General features: G+C 31.4%; 2 protein-coding genes across 2 annotated transcripts; both read right to left on the bottom strand.

Moving 5' to 3' along the window:
* Positions 1-228: 228 nt before the first annotated feature.
* LOC140877761 (uncharacterized) lies at positions 229-9,560 on the bottom strand. Its single transcript, XM_073281337.1, has 6 exons — positions 9,518-9,560; positions 6,666-6,890; positions 6,188-6,301; positions 3,612-4,165; positions 3,379-3,484; positions 229-3,293 (listed from the first exon to the last, which is right to left on the bottom strand). Exons 1-6 carry the CDS (start codon positions 9,531-9,533, stop codon positions 229-231), a joined length of 4,080 nt encoding a protein of 1,359 aa, XP_073137438.1. The 5' UTR covers positions 9,534-9,560.
* A 160-nt stretch (positions 9,561-9,720) lies between these two features.
* LOC140877760 (uncharacterized) lies at positions 9,721-16,901 on the bottom strand. Its single transcript, XM_073281336.1, has 8 exons — positions 16,876-16,901; positions 16,539-16,763; positions 16,061-16,174; positions 13,486-14,039; positions 13,209-13,392; positions 10,083-13,123; positions 9,875-9,970; positions 9,721-9,783 (listed from the first exon to the last, which is right to left on the bottom strand). The coding sequence occupies exons 1-8, from the start codon at positions 16,892-16,894 to the stop codon at positions 9,721-9,723; spliced, it is 4,296 nt and encodes a 1,431-aa protein (XP_073137437.1). The 5' UTR covers positions 16,895-16,901.
* Positions 16,902-19,321: the final 2,420 nt, after the last annotated feature.

Raw genomic sequence — 19,321 nt, 5'->3', positions numbered from 1 at the left:
ATATTGAAATGAAATATTACGTGACCTAGAATTGAAATTCAAACCTGTGTGTCGATATGTAACAATAGAATTATGTTTGATATAATAAATATCATTTGTTTAATGACCATGAAAAACGGTAGGAGGTTCCAATTGTTGACCTGCACGCAAAAACATTGTGTGAATAAATATATTAGTAGTTTTTGTCATTTGAGAGAAATAAAGCATAAGATCTTACAAATTTTATCCTCATCCATTAGTACGAAGTAGCACGTCTTTGTAAACAATGTTTTTTGTGTAAATGCCAGATCTGTTATGCAGTTTTCCATCTTTGACCAAAATTTTTGTTGAATGCTGCGAAACTCCTCTTGAAAGCGCCACGTAAAGTTGACCATGACTGAACACATGATTACGTAAAAATATACCAACATTTGGTATCGTTTGACCCTGTGCTTTGTTAATTGTGAGAGCAAAACTCAATCTTATCGGAAACTGCTTACGTGTCAACTCAAATGGCAATCCAGAATCGTCTTCACTTTTTAGAGGCATTCGATGAATAAAATACCTAATACCTTTGTGAGGACCTGCTATAATCTCAGCATCTATGAAATTTCTATAGAGATTACGACATATCAACCTTGTTCCATTGCACAGACCAAGTTCAGGTGCCACATTTCTCAAGAGCATAACAGGACAACCTACTTTTAATACAATTCTGTGTGGTGGTAAACCGCTTGGACTAAGAGAGTTTAAGAACTCTTCTTGAAAAAGATTGTTGTTGTCATCTTCCACGAAATCCCAGGATACATATTCCATTTTTTGTTCAGGAAATTTTGAAATAAGTATCTCATTAATTTTATCAACATCGGCATTTTTTGGAGTAATTATGGCTCTACTAACCATATAGTTTGCATCATTAATATATTCAATCATATTTGGAAAAACAACATCAATCAATTGACAAATTGAATGGTCACCTTCCCATGGTATGACCATCGAGTCTGGTAATTTTATGAAATTACCATTTACAGAATGTTGCAAACCATCACCTATGCGTAGTAGTAATTGAGAGAACTCAACATCTTCTTCAGATCTCATATTTTGATGAAGATGAATTACATCCACACAGTTCCAGAATGTTGACCTTGAAATACTTGCAGCAATTTGTTCTTGTACCGATCCTCTTTTCACAACAGGTAATACTTGTCGAAAATCTCCACCGAAAACTACAGTTTTCCCACCAAATGGCAACATGTTTTCCATGATATCTTGAAAAGTTTTGTTCACAGATTCAAAAGCATAACGATTAGCCATCGGAGCTTCATCCCACACTATACCGGACGATCGTCTGATCAAATCCGCGAGATCTTTTTGTTTTTCAATGTTGCATAGTGTTTCTATTGTTGGCTTCAGTGGAATTTTGAAACGTGAATGTGCTGTCCTACCCCCAGGCAATAAAGTTGCAGCTATTCCAGAAGTTGCTACTGCAATTATGATTTTTCCTTTCTTTCTTAAATATGCTAAAATTGAGCGGTATAAGAAAGTTTTTCCACTTCCGCCTGGGCCATCAATAAAAAAAAGTTTTGGATGATTGCACATAATACTTTGAACAATTGTTTCAAATGCCACCCTTTGTTGAGAATTTAAACATTGTACGGATCTCAAATCTTCTTCAGAAATTTGAATAGAAAGCTCATCCTCAATTATTCTTGGGAGTGGTGAATCATCCAAAAACTCAACACTTATCATAGGTAAATCAAAATCATTGAGTTTCATTTTGTGCTGATGCAACAATCTTCGCAACTCAAGCAACAATTTGTTTGTGATGAAAAAATTATTAGAAGAATTTGATCTACCATAATCTTCAGACATATAGGGGTGATATTCATCCCAGAGTTCTCGAACTCGTGTTGGTTGACAAAAAACCAATATGGACACAAATAATCTTCTTAATGAGGATGGCATTTTTACAGAACATGCTTCTTGCATACAATGATGAACATAATCATCATGTTGAAGAAGTCCTCGAATTTCAGCTGCCTCTTTAAATGTTGTATAAATTACCCCATTGACAGTCATAAGTTCTTCAAAAGATGTAGGCCCTCGGACATGATTTAAAAGGATTCGCAAATAGAACCTTTCACCTTCAGATGGGGACACGACATATATCCTCCCAACAACTTTGTTTCTACCCATTCGTCGAACCCATTTTCTCTGAGATTGTATCCATCTGTAAAATTCTGTAAATTCTCTATACAAATACTTTCCAGTCAATTCAAGATCTTTGTTCATTGTGAAAAATTCTGTCAGCATGGTTTTAGAGTTATCATCATCTCCAATTACATCACTTACATGTTGATCTGATCTGAACCTAATCGATTGTTGATTTGGTAAGTGTACTTGTAATCTAAAAACCGAAGGGTACATTCGACTGAATTCAAATGAGAAGATTCTCCATAATGCCTCGGGTGCACAAATCCACCTTCCATCCACATACTGTTTTATTTCATCACAATTTTGTCCATTGCGCAATTCTAATGCCACTCTATCAGGTCCTTTGTGTATATATTTATAAATATATTTGACACATTTTACCCCACCACATACTTCAACATTTATATGACAATCAAATTTTAGTAGAAGAAATGGATTATATGGTACAACCCAACCATTGTCAACCATCATCTGACCATTGTCACTAATAAGATCATATGTGCCTTCACGTCTTCGATATACAGGATATGAATCATTTCCTCGAGTAGTGAATGATGCAAATGATTTGGGGAATTTCTTCTTGCAAATACCATCTCGCATACATGGACTTTGAGGGTTAAGTAATCCACATGGTCCATGTATCATATGACGAATAACTGCATCATACAGATTCGGTTCATTTATTTTTGTTGGAATTTCAGCAGAAATAATTGAATCAAAATCATCTGGATTATGCAGCTTGTCAACATGTTCAAATATAAGCAACATATGAACATGAGGCAGTCCCCTCTTTTGATATTCGATGACGTATGAGTAAGAAAGAACTTTTCCCAAAACCCCTCTCTCCACAATATCTTTCTTGAATTCCTCAAATTTTGCTCTGAATACTCTGGTTATCAAATCCGGACGATCTTGAGGTGACTGGCCAGGTAGTAATTGCTCTTTTATTTCAATCCAATTTGGATTACACGTCATTGTAATAAATAAATCTGGCTTTCCATATGTTTGGACCAACGCCATTGCATCTTGATATCGTTGGTACATATCACGTGGGCTCCCAGTGAAAGATGATGGAAGCACTATTCTACGACCAACGTTTCCTACATTATATTATTCTCATTTAAGTAAGATATGTAAATTAAAAAAAAATCTGCACGGCTAATTGCCACAATCAAGATGTCAAACCTGCATTATTTTCACCGCCATCTAAACAATCTTGTAGACCTTGGTAAAGTTCTGATCGAATATTATTCTGGTTTGTACGAATCCATCTCAGCCTTTGTGTTTCGATCTTTACATAATTATCAACCACATATTGTTCGTATCTAATACAAAAGGTAGATCACAATTATAGATTATTAATATATTGAATCAAGATATCAAGATATGAAATAATTAATTTTTTTGTTAGGACTAACCTGTAAACGGTAGGAATAAAAGTCTAAACATGTTAGTTTTGTTCCGTGAATATTTCGACTATTTATGTCCCAACCATATGTTCCATGTGGTAGAAGTAGAGGATACTGTAAAGGATCATAATAGCCAACAATATCTTGAATGTTCATAAGGCGTCCATTAATACCTTCGACTATGATATCTCTACCACATAAGTTTTCTGGATATTCATTGTCTACAATAACTGCTGCAACTTGAGATGCGGTTGGTTGGCAATATTGACGTTGATTTGATTTCTGCTGCTTAATTACCAGTTTGCAGTTAGGTATATCCTGACGCTGACCAATTTGTCGGAAGACTTGCACAAAGGGGTTATATTGATCAAGTATCATTTGTATCTTTATCAACAATTCTCTTCGCAATTGTTGATTTTCTAGAAGTCTGTTATCTATCTCATTATCAGTATCTACAATATACATTTGCATGTATCTAGGCCGATCATTTTCAGGTGGCAGTAGACTTCCAATCGAGTGATATATTGTACCTTGGGCACGAAATGTATAAATCCCATTTGAACCTGTTGTGAGTGATTCATCTAAGTTAACTCCAATAGAAGTGAAAGAGAAAACATGATTGTATGCCCTTATGTACTGCCTAAAGTGTCTGCCTTCTTCATTTTCCATAACAAATAGTTCTTGTAGCTCAATTGGTGATGTTATTGGATCCAATTGTGTGCGTCCATTTCTGCAACACAACTGAGATGATTCCCCGTGAAACAACAAAGCTTGACAGTGTGAGCAAGTTTTTGGATCAGACAACACGTGTCGATTGTGTCCTTGTAAATTACTGAAATTTCTAGCTAGATTATGAAATCGTCTTGGACGTGAGCGTCGAATGTTGCTATTATTAGTCCCACTACCAATAAGATCAATTCCTGTAGTTGTGTAAATTATATTATTTTAGAAAGTAAAAATAAATAAATAAGTAAAATATAATAGATTTTGTCTGATTTAGGCCGTATGCAATGATGCTCTAATGAGAATGTTATTTAGTGTACCAAACTATCGTCCCACTATTTGTTGCACCAAATTTGGCGCAAGAAAAACCACTGTGGCAAATTTGGTGGTAACATTTGTTTTTTTGGTATTTTTTTAATTCTATTCTTTATTTTTAAGTATTATAAATAAAGATATTGTACTATGATATTTACTTTATTATCTTGGTAAATAAATATTCAATCATAAAAAAGTTATTATAATTTTCCAATTAAATTTATAAAATATATGTTAACTATTTATTTGTTTAATATTTAATTTTTTATATAAATTAAAAATAAATAATTAATGGTTTGATTTAAACATTTAAATAAAGAAAAAAAGATACAAATTTTTTAAGTTTTATTTGTAATCCTCGTGTATTAATTTTCATTATACATAATTTAATAAATATATAATGTATTTTTAAATTTAAATATTATATTTAAATTTTTTAACCATTTAATATTGATTATATAATATAAATATTATTCCTAAAATATAATATGTGGTTGGAGATAACTTTAAAAATATGTGGTTGGAGATAATGTTTGTGGTGTAATATTTGAAGTAGATAGGTTCGAGATATATGGATATTGAATTTGATACATAAATTAAATCATTTTAGTGCAAAACTTGCACTAAAATAAAATTTATGGTTGGAGATAACCTTATGTATCAAAATTTTGACATTTTTGTTCGTGCATTTCGTAAATGAAAAAAAAAAAAACATAATAGATGTTTAAGTTTGTGAAGTATGATGTATGTTGACTTAATTGGTGAATATATCTATGCATGATTACGACTTAGACGGAATATATTTTTAACATTTTCAGCAAAGAAACTAAATCGTAGTAAGTATATGCATTCAATGGAAATATGATGTTTCACAGTAGGATGTGAATTCATTAATATTGTTGCCGTTGCCATTTGTGTTTATTAGTAACTTCATTAAGCTCATAATAAAATCATATTAAAATATTATTTTAAATAAATTAGAGGGAACTTAATAAAATTCAATATTTTTTTATTTTCTAAAAAATAAGTCAATATAAAAAAGTTAATATTTGTTGCATGGAGACTAAAATGGTGTATAACTGTAATGGAATTTTGGAAGAAAGATTTTAAAATATCTAAAATTGAAATAAATTTATTTAATTTTATTTTATCCACAAAATTCTTCCAGAGGCATATTCAGAAAGCAAAATAAAAATAAAATTATACAAAAATAAATATCAGATCTAAACCCAAGTTATTAGGCCCTTCATGTCTTCCCGATCACCAGTTTTAAATTTTTATGTTGTATTTAATTGTGTTTGTTCAAAAATTCTGGATATGGAAGGGATTTCCCTTGAAAATTAATGATATATTATTGTATTGTTATTATTTTCACTCGGGGTGTGCTTGACCCATGACAGATGACAAACACACGGAAATTTGATATTAATTTTTGACGTAGGCATATGAATATATTTCAAAATTCTATAGTTAAATATGATTTATATACTATTTTTTATGCAATATATATGTTTAATTTTAACATACAGAGATGAAGTTAAAATAACCTTCTTCCACATGTGTAGATTGAATATTGATTGCACTTGTGCCACCGCTTTCGAAAGTAGAATCATGTGTATTGTAAATAATTGGACGTAGTGTAGAAGTTCCTCGCACACCACCTGTGAGATTAGTTTCAGACACTCGTAAGTACTGAAATGTTATTCAAATTATTTTCATATTATGTGAAATGATAGAAAAAAAATAGTAATAATAAAAAATAGTAAACCAACTTGATATCACGTAATAAATTATTGATGTCTTTCGTAACATGTGATTAATAATTTAAATTTGAAGAATCGATGAAGTCAATGTTAAGAATTGACAAACAATTAATATCCCTAACATTTCACGCACTCAAATACAAAGGGAAATATTAGAATGAAGCATATTGATTAAAAAGAAAACTTATTGATATGTAATCTGAAAACCAATAATTTTTAAAAATTATTTTTTTTGCAGAGATGGAGTTCACATGTAGTTTACCTCTTTCCTCTTCTACAGCTTGAACGTTACTTGTGCTCGTATTTCCAATCTCAGAAGTAGTATTGATCGTGTTTTCATTGGTTGCATTTCTTAATTGATTCCGACGCCTTTGATATATTGACCGTCGGCGCACAAGATATGCCTCATGATCTTCATTTGTTGAAATATTTCTTTGGCGCCTCCGCCTAGTGTTTGCAATATCCCAAGCGGAGGATACCGGCTCCCCTATTCATGATAAAATTGAAAGAAAAATATACGTGAGCATCTATCATTTTAAGCACAATAAATAAAAATATCAAAAATTGAGGAAATAATTTTATTTAAAATACGACATTACCTTGAGATGAATACTCCATAAATGAGGAAGATGATCGGTCAAATGAATTGATTTAAATGAAACAAAAGATAAATATCATTGGACAGTACAGATTTTCATATGAAAAAGGGAAGAGATATTTTAGTGAGTGAGAAGGGAAAAGCATTGAGTGGTACAGATAACGTAAACAATAAATCTATTTGTAATACATGAAATCAACAGACGTTGCACTTTTTTTGGGATATAAATAAATTTAAATTTATTTGAAAAAAAAAAAAAGATAAGCACTAACATGTAACGGTTGAAGGAAAGAGACATGCTTATCAATCTGTATTTTGTATTTTAAAATATATGTGATCAGATTATGAAAAATATATTAGCATAATAATTTTAAAAATTATAATTCATAATAAGAAAACTTTAAAGTAAATTATCTGCAGTGAAAGACAATTAGTTTTAATATTTTAAGTAGCAAAAGTTGAAAGGCGATTATCTACACGAATGGGAAAATATAGAAACATCACATCATAAAATTTCAATGTTTGAAGATGTGATGATTTAGAATAGCCTTATGTTAATCTGTCCAACATAAGAAAATTTCAATGTCATAACAAATAATTTAGAAGAGAATATAAATCATTTAAAAGAGATGATCACCCACAACTCAAATAATTTTTTCCGGTTGACATAAAATTAGTTAATAAACCATCAAAATCCACTTAGATAGCATTTCACACCAAATTAAAGATATTAGAAGACACTGGGAGCAATTGACCATTTCTACAAACACATAGTATGCATTTCCGAAACCCCTTTTTTTTTTGTTCAATCTTCCGTAAAATTAAAATTCTATGTGAACAGTGAAAGTAAGCCTCGGCTGCTTGAGAAAAAAACAAAAACAAAACCAGGCACCCGAAAGAAAAGTTTACAAAAGGAGAAGTTATCTTACAAAAATTGTGGCAACTTCGAAGGAAGAATCGATTCGTCCTACGAAATTTGATTCGTAGTCACTGCCGAAGCATGCATAAGGTAAAATTACATAATGAAATTATTGCTTTATTATATGGTAAGATAAATAATGCCAGGTAAATGTATGATCATTCCATCCAATCTAAGCAAATTTCGGTGAAACAGATAAATCTACAAATAATATAATTCATTTACGAAATAGTAAGAACTAAACAAAGAAATGAACAAACTTATAACCTCATTTGCTAAAAAAAAGAAGATATTGAAATACTTTGAGAGCCAAAATACAGTGAATATGCTGCAGGGATCAAATCTAAATAACCATGGGAGAAAAGTATAAAACCTCATTCACTCATTCATTTCTGCAAACACATAGCAAGCACTTCCCACTCGGACATTTCTGCAAACACATAGCAAGCATTTCACATACTTGTATAATTTGTTCAATTTTTCGCATAATTTAAAATTCAATTCGAAGAGTGAAGAAGAACCTCAACTGCCACAAAATTTAAAAATTTAAAATAAAACACCCCCGGGCAAACCAAAGAAAGGTGCACAAAAGATAAAGTTGTACCAGTAAATAATTGTGGGATCTTGGGAGGAAGAATAACTTCCTCCTGCGAAGCTTGAGTCCTAATGACTTCCGAGGGGTACTCATACACTCCTCTGCGATCAATCGGGAACGATTGCTGAACGTTTTGTAATAAAGATAAAATGGAAAAATCGAGAATGAGGAGTCGAGGGAAAAATGGTGGAGAAATTACAGAACGTGGGTCTCGGGGTGGGAAGTTAGATTGAGAATGGGTATAGATTATTACCATGTTATCCTTCGCATGTTTTCTTTTTGGTGAATAAAAATGAGGGCATTTTAGTATACACACATAAATTACCAAATTAGTTTTTCTATGGGGTGGAGTCTTTATAAAATGGTAAGATACATACGTGATGTGCCTTATGGAACTAAGTGGTTTTATCTCATAAATACGTGGATATCAAAATAATTAGATACCATGGAGTGTTTGTTATTTTATCAAGACTAGTAACCGAGGCACATGCGTTGCATGTGTATAACGAAATATATGCATATTGGAAAATATATATTTGTAAATGAAATATTTTTGTAAAAGTACTTGGTTGAGTTGTGAATATTTTATATGTAGTGCAAGAATTAGTGTGTGAAAGTGCTAAGTTTTTGATTTAGTCGTGTTTATTTGAGCAAGTGATGTGCAAATATAAAAACGACACAAAGACGTATAGTGGTTCGGATCAATGCGATCCTACATCCACTTGATCCAGGTAGATCAATTCACCATCACCAATAAGAGTTTTACAGAGTCTGCTTCACAATTCCACGCAACACAAAATTTCTTTCCAAAGCCTCTCCTATCCACAATAAACAAATGAAATAAAATTGTGTACAACTTCCAACGTTTGTGACATTTGTTTTTCCAAGGCTTGATAGTTGATTAGTCATCTACGACATCGAAATTTTTTTAAATATAAAATAGAAGTAGATAATGAAATGATTTGTATAAAAAAAGATCATAGTAATAATTTGTTAATGTACCGCGGTAAAGTTCCATCCTTCAATCAAAGCAATCTGGTTTGCCCTGTCGAAAATCAATAATGTTGAATCACCATTTTTCAATCACATTAGAAAATTTAACATTTAATGAGAAAACTTACGTATGCATCTTTTGCTACTATAAATCCTGAAATACATCATCAATGTCGTATATGCTCCTATTGACAGTGATTTTTCATCCTAGACTAATTATCTTTATCTTTGTAGAATACAAATTTGCAAAACCCATGATGAGTTGAATTGTCAACCTAAGAACAAAAAATAAATAAAATGTATGATATAAAATGAAATAAAAATATTGAAATGAAATATTACGTGACCTAGAATTGAAATTCAAACCTGTGTGTCGATATGTAACAATAGAATTATGTTTGATATAATAAATATCATTTGTTTAATGACCATGAAAAACGGTAGGAGGTTCCAATTGTTGACCTGCACGCAAAAACATTGTGTGAATAAATATATTAGTAGTTTTTGTCATTTGAGAGAAATAAAGCATAAGATCTTACAAATTTTATCCTCATCCATTAGTACGAAGTAGCACGTCTTTGTAAACAATGTTTTTTGTGTAAATGCCAGATCTGTTATGCAGTTTTCCATCTTTGACCAAAATTTTTGTTGAATGCTGCGAAACTCCTCTTGAAAGCGCCACGTAAAGTTGACCATGACTGAACACATGATTACGTAAAAATATACCAACATTTGGTATCGTTTGACCCTGTGCTTTGTTAATTGTGAGAGCAAAACTCAATCTTATCGGAAACTGCTTACGTGTCAACTCAAATGGCAATCCAGAATCGTCTTCACTTTTTAGAGGCATTCGATGAATAAAATACCTAATACCTTTGTGAGGACCTGCTATAATCTCAGCATCTATGAAATTTCTATAGAGATTACGACATATCAACCTTGTTCCATTGCACAGACCAAGTTCAGGTGCCACATTTCTCAAGAGCATAACAGGACAACCTACTTTTAATACAATTCTGTGTGGTGGTAAACCGCTTGGACTAAGAGAGTTTAAGAACTCTTCTTGAAAAAGATTGTTGTTGTCATCTTCCACGAAATCCCAGGATACATATTCCATTTTTTGTCCAGGAAATTTTGAAATAAGTATCTCATTAATTTTATCAACATCGGCATTTTTTGGAGTAATTATGGCTCTACTAACCATATAGTTTGCATCATTAATATATTCAATCATATTTGGAAAAACAACGTCAATCAATTGACAAATTGAATGGTCACCTTCCCATGGTATGACCATCGAGTCTGGTAATTTTATGAAATTACCATTTACAGAATGTTGCAAACCATCACCTATGCGTAGTAGTAATTGAGAGAACTCAACATCTTCTTCAGATCTCATATTTTGATGAAGATGAATTACATCCACACAGTTCCAGAATGTTGACCTTGAAATACTTGCAGCAATTTGTTCTTGTACCGATCCTCTTTTCACAACAGGTAATACTTGTCGAAAATCTCCACCAAAAACTACAGTTTTCCCACCAAATGGCAACATGTTTTCCATGATATCTTGAAAAGTTTTGTTCACAGATTCAAAAGCATAACGATTAGCCATCGGAGCTTCATCCCACACTATACCGGACGATCGTCTGATCAAATCCGCGAGATCTTTTTGTTTTTCAATGTTGCATAGTGTTTCTATTGTTGGCTTCAGTGGAATTTTGAAACGTGAATGTGCTGTCCTACCCCCAGGCAATAAAGTTGCAGCTATTCCAGAAGTTGCTACTGCAATTATGATTTTTCCTTTCTTTCTTAAATATGCTAAAATTGAGCGGTATAAGAAAGTTTTTCCACTTCCGCCTGGGCCATCAATAAAAAAAAGTTTTGGATGATTGCACATAATACTTTGAACAATTGTTTCAAATTCCACCCTTTGTTGAGAATTTAAACATTGTACGGATCTCAAATCTTCTTCAGAAATTTGAATAGAAAGCTCATCCTCAATTATTCTTGGGAGTGGTGAATCATCCAAAAACTCAACACTTATCATAGGTAAATCAAAATCATTGAGTTTCATTTTGTGCTGATGCAACAATCTTCGCAACTCAAGCAACAATTTGTTTGTGATGAAAAAATTATTAGAAGAATTTGATCTACCATAATCTTCAGACATATAGGGGTGATATTCATCCCAGAGTTCTCGAACTCGTGTTGGTTGACAAAAAACCAATATGGACACAAATAATCTTCTTAATGAGGATGGCATTTTTACAGAACATGCTTCTTGCATACAATGATGAACATAATCATCATGTTGAAGAAGTCCTCGAATGTCAGCTGCCTCTTTAAATGTTGTATAAATTACCCCATTGACAGTCATGAGTTCTTCAAAAGATGTAGGCCCTCGGACATGATTTAAAAGGATTCGCAAATAGAACCTTTCACCTTCAGATGGGGACACGACATATATCCTCCCAACAACTTTGTTTCTACCCATTCGTCGAACCCATTTTCTCTGAGATTGTATCCATCTGTAAAATTCTGTAAATTCTCTATACAAATACTTTCCAGTCAATTCAAGATCTTTGTTCATTGTGAAAAATTCTGTCAGCATGGTTTTAGAGTTATCATCATCTCCAATTACATCACTTACATGTTGATCTGATCTGAACCTAATCGATTGTTGATTTGGTAAGTGTACTTGTAATCTAAAAACCAAAGGGTACATTCGACTGAATTCAAATGAGAAGATTCTCCATAATGCCTCGGGTGCACAAATCCACCTTCCATCCACATACTGTTTTATTTCATCACAATTTTGTCCATTGCGCAATTCTAATGCCACTCTATCAGGTCCTTTGTGTATATATTTATAAATATATTTGACACATTTTACCCCACCACATACTTCAACATTTATATGACAATCAAATTTTAGTAGAAGAAATGGATTATATGGTACAACCCAACCATTGTCAACCATCATCTGACCATTGTCACTAATAAGATCATATGTGCCTTCACGTCTTCGATATATAGGATATGAATCATTTCCTCGAGTAGTGAATGATGCAAATGATTTGGGGAATTTCTTCTTGCAAATACCATCTCGCATACATGGACTTTGAGGGTTAAGTAATCCACATGGTCCATGTATCATATGACGAATAACTGCATCATACAGATTCGGTTCATTTATTTTTGTTGGAATTTCAGCAGAAATAATTGAATCAAAATCATCTGGATTATGCAGCTTGTCAACATGTTCAAATATAAGCAACATATGAACATGAGGCAGTCCCCTCTTTTGATATTCGATGACGTATGAGTAAGAAAGAACTTTTCCCAAAACCCCTCTCTCCACAATATCTTTCTTGAATTCCTCAAATTTTGCTCTGAATACTCTGGTTATCAAATCCGGACGATCTTGAGGTGACTGGCCAGGCAGTAATTGCTCTTTTATTTCAATCCAATTTGGATTACACGTCATTGTAATAAATAAATCTGGCTTTCCATATGTTTGGACCAACGCCATTGCATCTTGATATCGTTGGTACATATCACGTGGGCTCCCAGTGAAAGATGATGGAAGCACTATTCTACGACCAACGTTTCCTACATTATATTATTCTCATTTAAGTAAGATATGTAAATTAAAAAAAAATCTGCACGGCTAATTGCCACAATCAAGATGTCAAACCTGCATTATTTTCACCGCCATCTAAACAATCTTGTAGACCTTGGTAAAGTTCTGATCGAATATTATTCTGGTTTGTACGAATCCATCTCAGCCTTTGTGTTTCGATCTTTACATAATTATCAACCACATATTGTTGTAGCAGACGACCTCCCCGAAGTAATATTGCTGAACAATTTGTTCGTATCTAATACAAAAGGTAGATCACAATTATAGATTATTAATATATTGAATCAAGATATCAAGATATGAAATAATTAATTTTTTTGTTAGGACTAACCTGTAAACGGTAGGAATAAAAGTCTAAACATGTTAGTTTTGTTCCGTGAATATTTCGACTATTTATGTCCCAACCATATGTTCCATGTGGTAGAAGTAGAGGATACTGTAAAGGATCATAATAGCCAACAATATCTTGAATGTTCATAAGGCGTCCATTAATACCTTCGACTATGATATCTCTACCACATAAGTTTTCTGGATATTCATTGTCTACAATAACTGCTGCAACTTGAGATGCGGTTGGTTGGCAATATTGACGTTGATTTGATTTCTGCTGCTTAATTACCAGTTTGCAGTTAGGTATATCCTGACGCTGACCAATTTGTCGGAAGACTTGCACAAAGGGGTTATATTGATCAAGTATCATTTGTATCTTTATCAACAATTCTCTTCGCAATTGTTGATTTTCTAGAAGTCTGTTATCTATCTCATTATCAGTATCTACAATATACATTTGCATGTATCTAGGCCGATCATTTTCAGGTGGCAGTAGACTTCCAATCGAGTGATATATTGTACCTTGGGCACGAAATGTATAAATCCCATTTGAACCTGTTGTGAGTGATTCATCTAAGTTAACTCCAATAGAAGTGAAAGAGAAAACATGATTGTATGCCCTTATGTACTGCCTAAAGTGTCTGCCTTCTTCATTTTCCATAACAAATAGTTCTTGTAGCTCAATTGGTGATGTTATTGGATCCAATTGTGTGCGTCCATTTCTGCAACACAACTGAGATGATTCCCCGTGAAACAACAAAGCTTGACAGTGTGGGCAAGTTTTTGGATCAGACAACACGTGTCGATTGTGTCCTTGTAAATTACTGAAATTTCTAGCTAGATTATGAAATCGTCTTGGACGTGAGCGTCGAATGTTGCTATTATTAGTCCCACTACCAATAAGATCAATTCCTGTAGTTGTGTAAATTATATTATTTTAGAAAGTAAAAATAAATAAATAAGTAAAATATAATAGATTTTGTCTGATTTAGGCCGTATGCAATGATGCTCTAATGAGAATGTTATTTAGTGTACCAAACTATCGTCCCACTATTTGTTGCACCAAATTTGGCGCAAGAAAAACCACTGTGGCAAATTTGGTGGTAACATTTGTTTTTTTGGTATTTTTTTAATTCTATTCTTTATTTTTAAGTATTATAAATAAAGATATTGTACTATGATATTTACTTTATTATCTTGGTAAATAAATATTCAATCATAAAAAAGTTATTATAATTTTCCAATTAAATTTATAAAATATATGTTAACTATTTATTTGTTTAATATTTAATTTTTTATATAAATTAAAAATAAATAATTAATGGTTTGATTTAAACATTTAAATAAAGAAAAAAAGATACAAATTTTTTAAGTTTTATTTGTAATCCTCGTGTATTAATTTTCATTATACATAATTTAATAAATATATAATGTATTTTTAAATTTAAATATTATATTTAAATTTTTTAACCATTTAATATTGATTATATAATATAAATATTATTCCTAAAATATAATATGTGGTTGGAGATAACTTTAAAAATATGTGGTTGGAGATAATGTTTGTGGTGTAATATTTGAAGTAGATAGGTTCGAGATATATGGATATTGAATTTGATACATAAATTAAATCATTTTAGTGCAAAACTTGCACTAAAATAAAATTTATGGTTGGAGATAACCTTATGTATCAAAATTTTGACATTTTTGTTCGTGCATTTCGTAAATGAAAAAAAAAAAACATAATAGATGTTTAAGTTTGTGAAGTATGATGTATGTTGACTTAATTGGTGAATATATCTATGCATGATTACGACTTAGACGGAATATATTTTTAACATTTTCAGCAAAGAAACTAAATCGTAGTAAGTATATGCATTCAATGGAAATATGATGTTTCACAGTAGGATGTGAATTCATTAATATTGTTGCCGTTGTCATTTGTGTTTATTAGTAACTTCATTAAGCTCATAATAAAATCATATTAAAATATTATTTTAAATAAATTAGAGGGAACTTAATAAAATTCAATATTTTTTTATTTTCTAAAAAATAAGTCAATATAAAAAAGTTAATATTTGTTGCATGGAGACTAAAATGGTGTATAACTGTAATGGAATTTTGGAAGAAAGATTTTAAAATATCTAAAATTGAAATAAATTTATTTAATTTTATTTTATCCACAAAATTCTTCCAGAGGCATATTCAGAAAGCAAAATAAAAATAAAATTATACAAAAATAAATATCAGATCTAAACCCAAGTTATTAGGCCCTTCATGTCTTCCCGATCACCAGTTTTAAATTTTTATGTTGTATTTAATTGTGTTTGTTCAAAAATTCTGGATATGGAAGGGATTTCCCTTGAAAATTAATGATATATTATTGTATTGTTATTATTTTCACTCGGGGTGTGCTTGACCCATGACAGATGACAAACACACGGAAATTTGATATTAATTTTTGACGTAGGCATATGAATATATTTCAAAATTCTATAGTTAAATATGATTTATATATTATTTTTTATGCAATATATATGTTTAATTTTAACATACAGAGATGAAGTTAAAATAACCTTCTTCCACATGTGTAGATTGAATATTGATTGCACTTGTGCCACCGCTTTCGAAAGTAGAATCATGTGTATTGTAAATAATTGGACGTAGTGTAGAAGTTCCTCGCACACCACCTGTGAGATTAGTTTCAGACACTCGTAAGTACTGAAATGTTATTCAAATTATTTTCATATTATGTGAAATGATAGAAAAAAAATAGTAATAATAAAAAATAGTAAACCAACTTGATATCACGTAATAAATTATTGATGTCTTTCGTAACATGTGATTAATAATTTAAATTTGAAGAATCGATGAAGTCAATGTTAAGAATTGACAAACAATTAATATCCCTAACATTTCACGCACTCAAATACAAAGGGAAATATTAGAATGAAGCATATTGATTAAAAAGAAAACTTATTGATATGTAATCTGAAAACCAATAATTTTTAAAAATTATTTTTTTTGCAGAGATGGAGTTCACATGTAGTTTACCTCTTTCCTCTTCTACAGCTTGAACGTTACTTGTGCTCGTATTTCCAATCTCAGAAGTAGTATTGATCGTGTTTTCATTGGTTGCATTTCTTAATTGATTCCGACGCCTTTGATATATTGACCGTCGGCGCGCAAGATATGCCTCATGATCTTCATTTGTTGAAATATTTCTTTGGCGCCTCCGCCTAGTGTTTGCAATATCCCAAGCGGAGGATACCGGCTCCCCTATTCATGATAAAATTGAAAGAAAAATATACGTGAGCATCTATCATTTTAAGCACAATAAATAAAAATATCAAAAATTGAGGAAATAATTTTATTTAAAATACGACATTACCTTGAGATGAATACTCCATAAATGAGGAAGATGATCGGTCAAATGAATTGATTTAAATGAAACAAAAGATAAATATCATTGGACAGTACAGATTTTCATATGAAAAAGGGAAGAGATATTTTAGTGAGTGAGAAGGGAAAAGCATTGAGTGGTACAGATAATGTAAACAATAAATCTATTTGTAATACATGAAATCAACAGACGTTGCACTTTTTTTGGGATATAAATAAATTTAAATTTATTTGAAAAAAAAAAGATAAGCACTAACATGTAACGGTTGAAGGAAAGAGACATGCTTATCAATCTGTATTTTGTATTTTAAAATATATGTGATCAGATTATGAAAAATATATTAGCATAATAATTTTAAAAATTATAATTCATAATAAGAAAACTTTAAAGTAAATTATCTGCAGTGAAAGACAATTAGTTTTAATATTTTAAGTAGCAAAAGTTGAAAGGCGATTATCTACACGAATGGGAAAATATAGAAACATCACATCATAAAATTTCAATGTTTGAAGATGTGATGATTTAGAATAGCCTTATGTTAATCTGTCCAACATAAGAAAATTTCAATGTCATAACAAATAATTTAGAAGAGAATATAAATCATTTAAAAGAGATGATCACCCACAACTCAAATAATTTTTTCCGGTTGACATAAAATTAGTTAATAAACCATCAAAATCCACTTAGATAGCATTTCACACCAAATTAAAGATATTAGAAGACACTGGGAGCAATTGACCATTTCTACAAACACATAGTATGCATTTCCGAAACCCCTTTTTTTTTTGTTCAATCTTCCGTAAAATTAAAATTCTATGTGAACAGTGAAAGTAAGCCTCGGCTGCTTGAGAAAAAAACAAAAACAAAACCAGGCACCCGAAAGAAAAGTTTACAAAAGGAGAAGTTATCTTACAAAAATTGTGGCAACTTCGAAGGAAGAATCGATTCGTCCTACGAAATTTGATTCGTAGTCACTGCCGAAGCATGCATAAGGTAAAATTACATAATGAAATTATTGCTTTATTATATGGTAAGATAAATAATGCCAGGTAAATGTATGATCATTCCATCCAATCTAAGCAAATTTCGGTGAAACAGATAAATCTACAAATAATATAATTCATTTACGAAATAGTAAGAACTAAACAAAGAAATGAACAAACTTATAACCTCATTTGCTAAAAAAAAGAAGATATTGAAATACTTTGAGAGCCAAAATACAGTGAATATGCTGCAGGGATCAAATCTAAATAACCATGGGAGAAAAGTATAAAACCTCATTCACTCATTCATTTCTGCAAACACATAGCAAGCACTTCCCACTCGGACATTTCTGCAAACACATAGCAAGCATTTCACATACTTGTATAATTTGTTCAATTTTTCGCATAATTTAAAATTCAATTCGAAGAGTGAAGAAGAACCTCAACTGCCACAAAATTTAAAAATTTAAAATAAAACACCCCCGGGCAAACCAAAGAAAGGTGCACAAAAGATAAAGTTGTACCAGTAAATAATTGTGGGATCTTGGGAGGAAGAATAACTTCCTCCTGCGAAGCTTGAGTCCTAATGACTTCCGAGGGGTACTCATACACTCCTCTGCGATCAATCGGGAACGATTGCTGAACGTTTTGTAATAAAGATAAAATGGAAAAATCGAGAATGAGGAGTCGAGGGAAAAATGGTGGAGAAATTACAGAACGTGGGTCTCGGGGTGGGAAGTTAGATTGAGAATGGGTATAGATTATTACCATGTTATCCTTCGCATGTTTTCTTTTTGGTGAATAAAAATGAGGGCATTTTAGTATACACACATAAATTATCAAATTAGTTTTTCTATGGGGTGGAGTCTTTATAAAATGGTAAGATATATAAATATATGTTAAATTATCAAGAGTTATAATAATTAGTATAATAGTACAACGACAATCATAATATTAATCTAAGTTCCACGTGTCCATCACTCTTTTAGTAGAGATAATTATTTTATGTGACAATCTTTCTTTCAATAATTATGGACAATACAATTCACAATAATAAAACATATATAAGCTTTGATTTTGATATCAATTCTAAAATTTTGAACAATTTACCATCCGTGGTGATACTAATCATCTACCAATCCAACCGACGTTTGTCGTTCGCTGAACTGCTGAAGTTAGAAAGTGTTTTTGCCTTTCGTGATATTTAAATATTTATTTTGCCAATTGGTTTCTAATAATTTTTAATGCTTTTAAATTATATATAAGTTTGGATTTAATTAAATAATTTTTATTATAATATAATAATGTGAGCAGATTTTAGTGATAGTGCCAACAGCACATCTTTTTTGTGGCCCAAGGGAAGGGAGTGTCAGATCTCAGTAAACAGGAACTATTGAGATTTGAGTGCACAAAATAAATATATATAATATAAATTAAAAAAGGACAAACAT

Source organism: Henckelia pumila, chromosome 2, assembly GCF_033568475.1.
Source record: "Henckelia pumila isolate YLH828 chromosome 2, ASM3356847v2, whole genome shotgun sequence".
NCBI classification, from domain to species: Eukaryota; Viridiplantae; Streptophyta; class Magnoliopsida; order Lamiales; family Gesneriaceae; genus Henckelia; species Henckelia pumila.
Note: the sequence above shows the minus strand (reverse complement) of the source record. Positions and strands in the feature narration are given on the sequence as shown.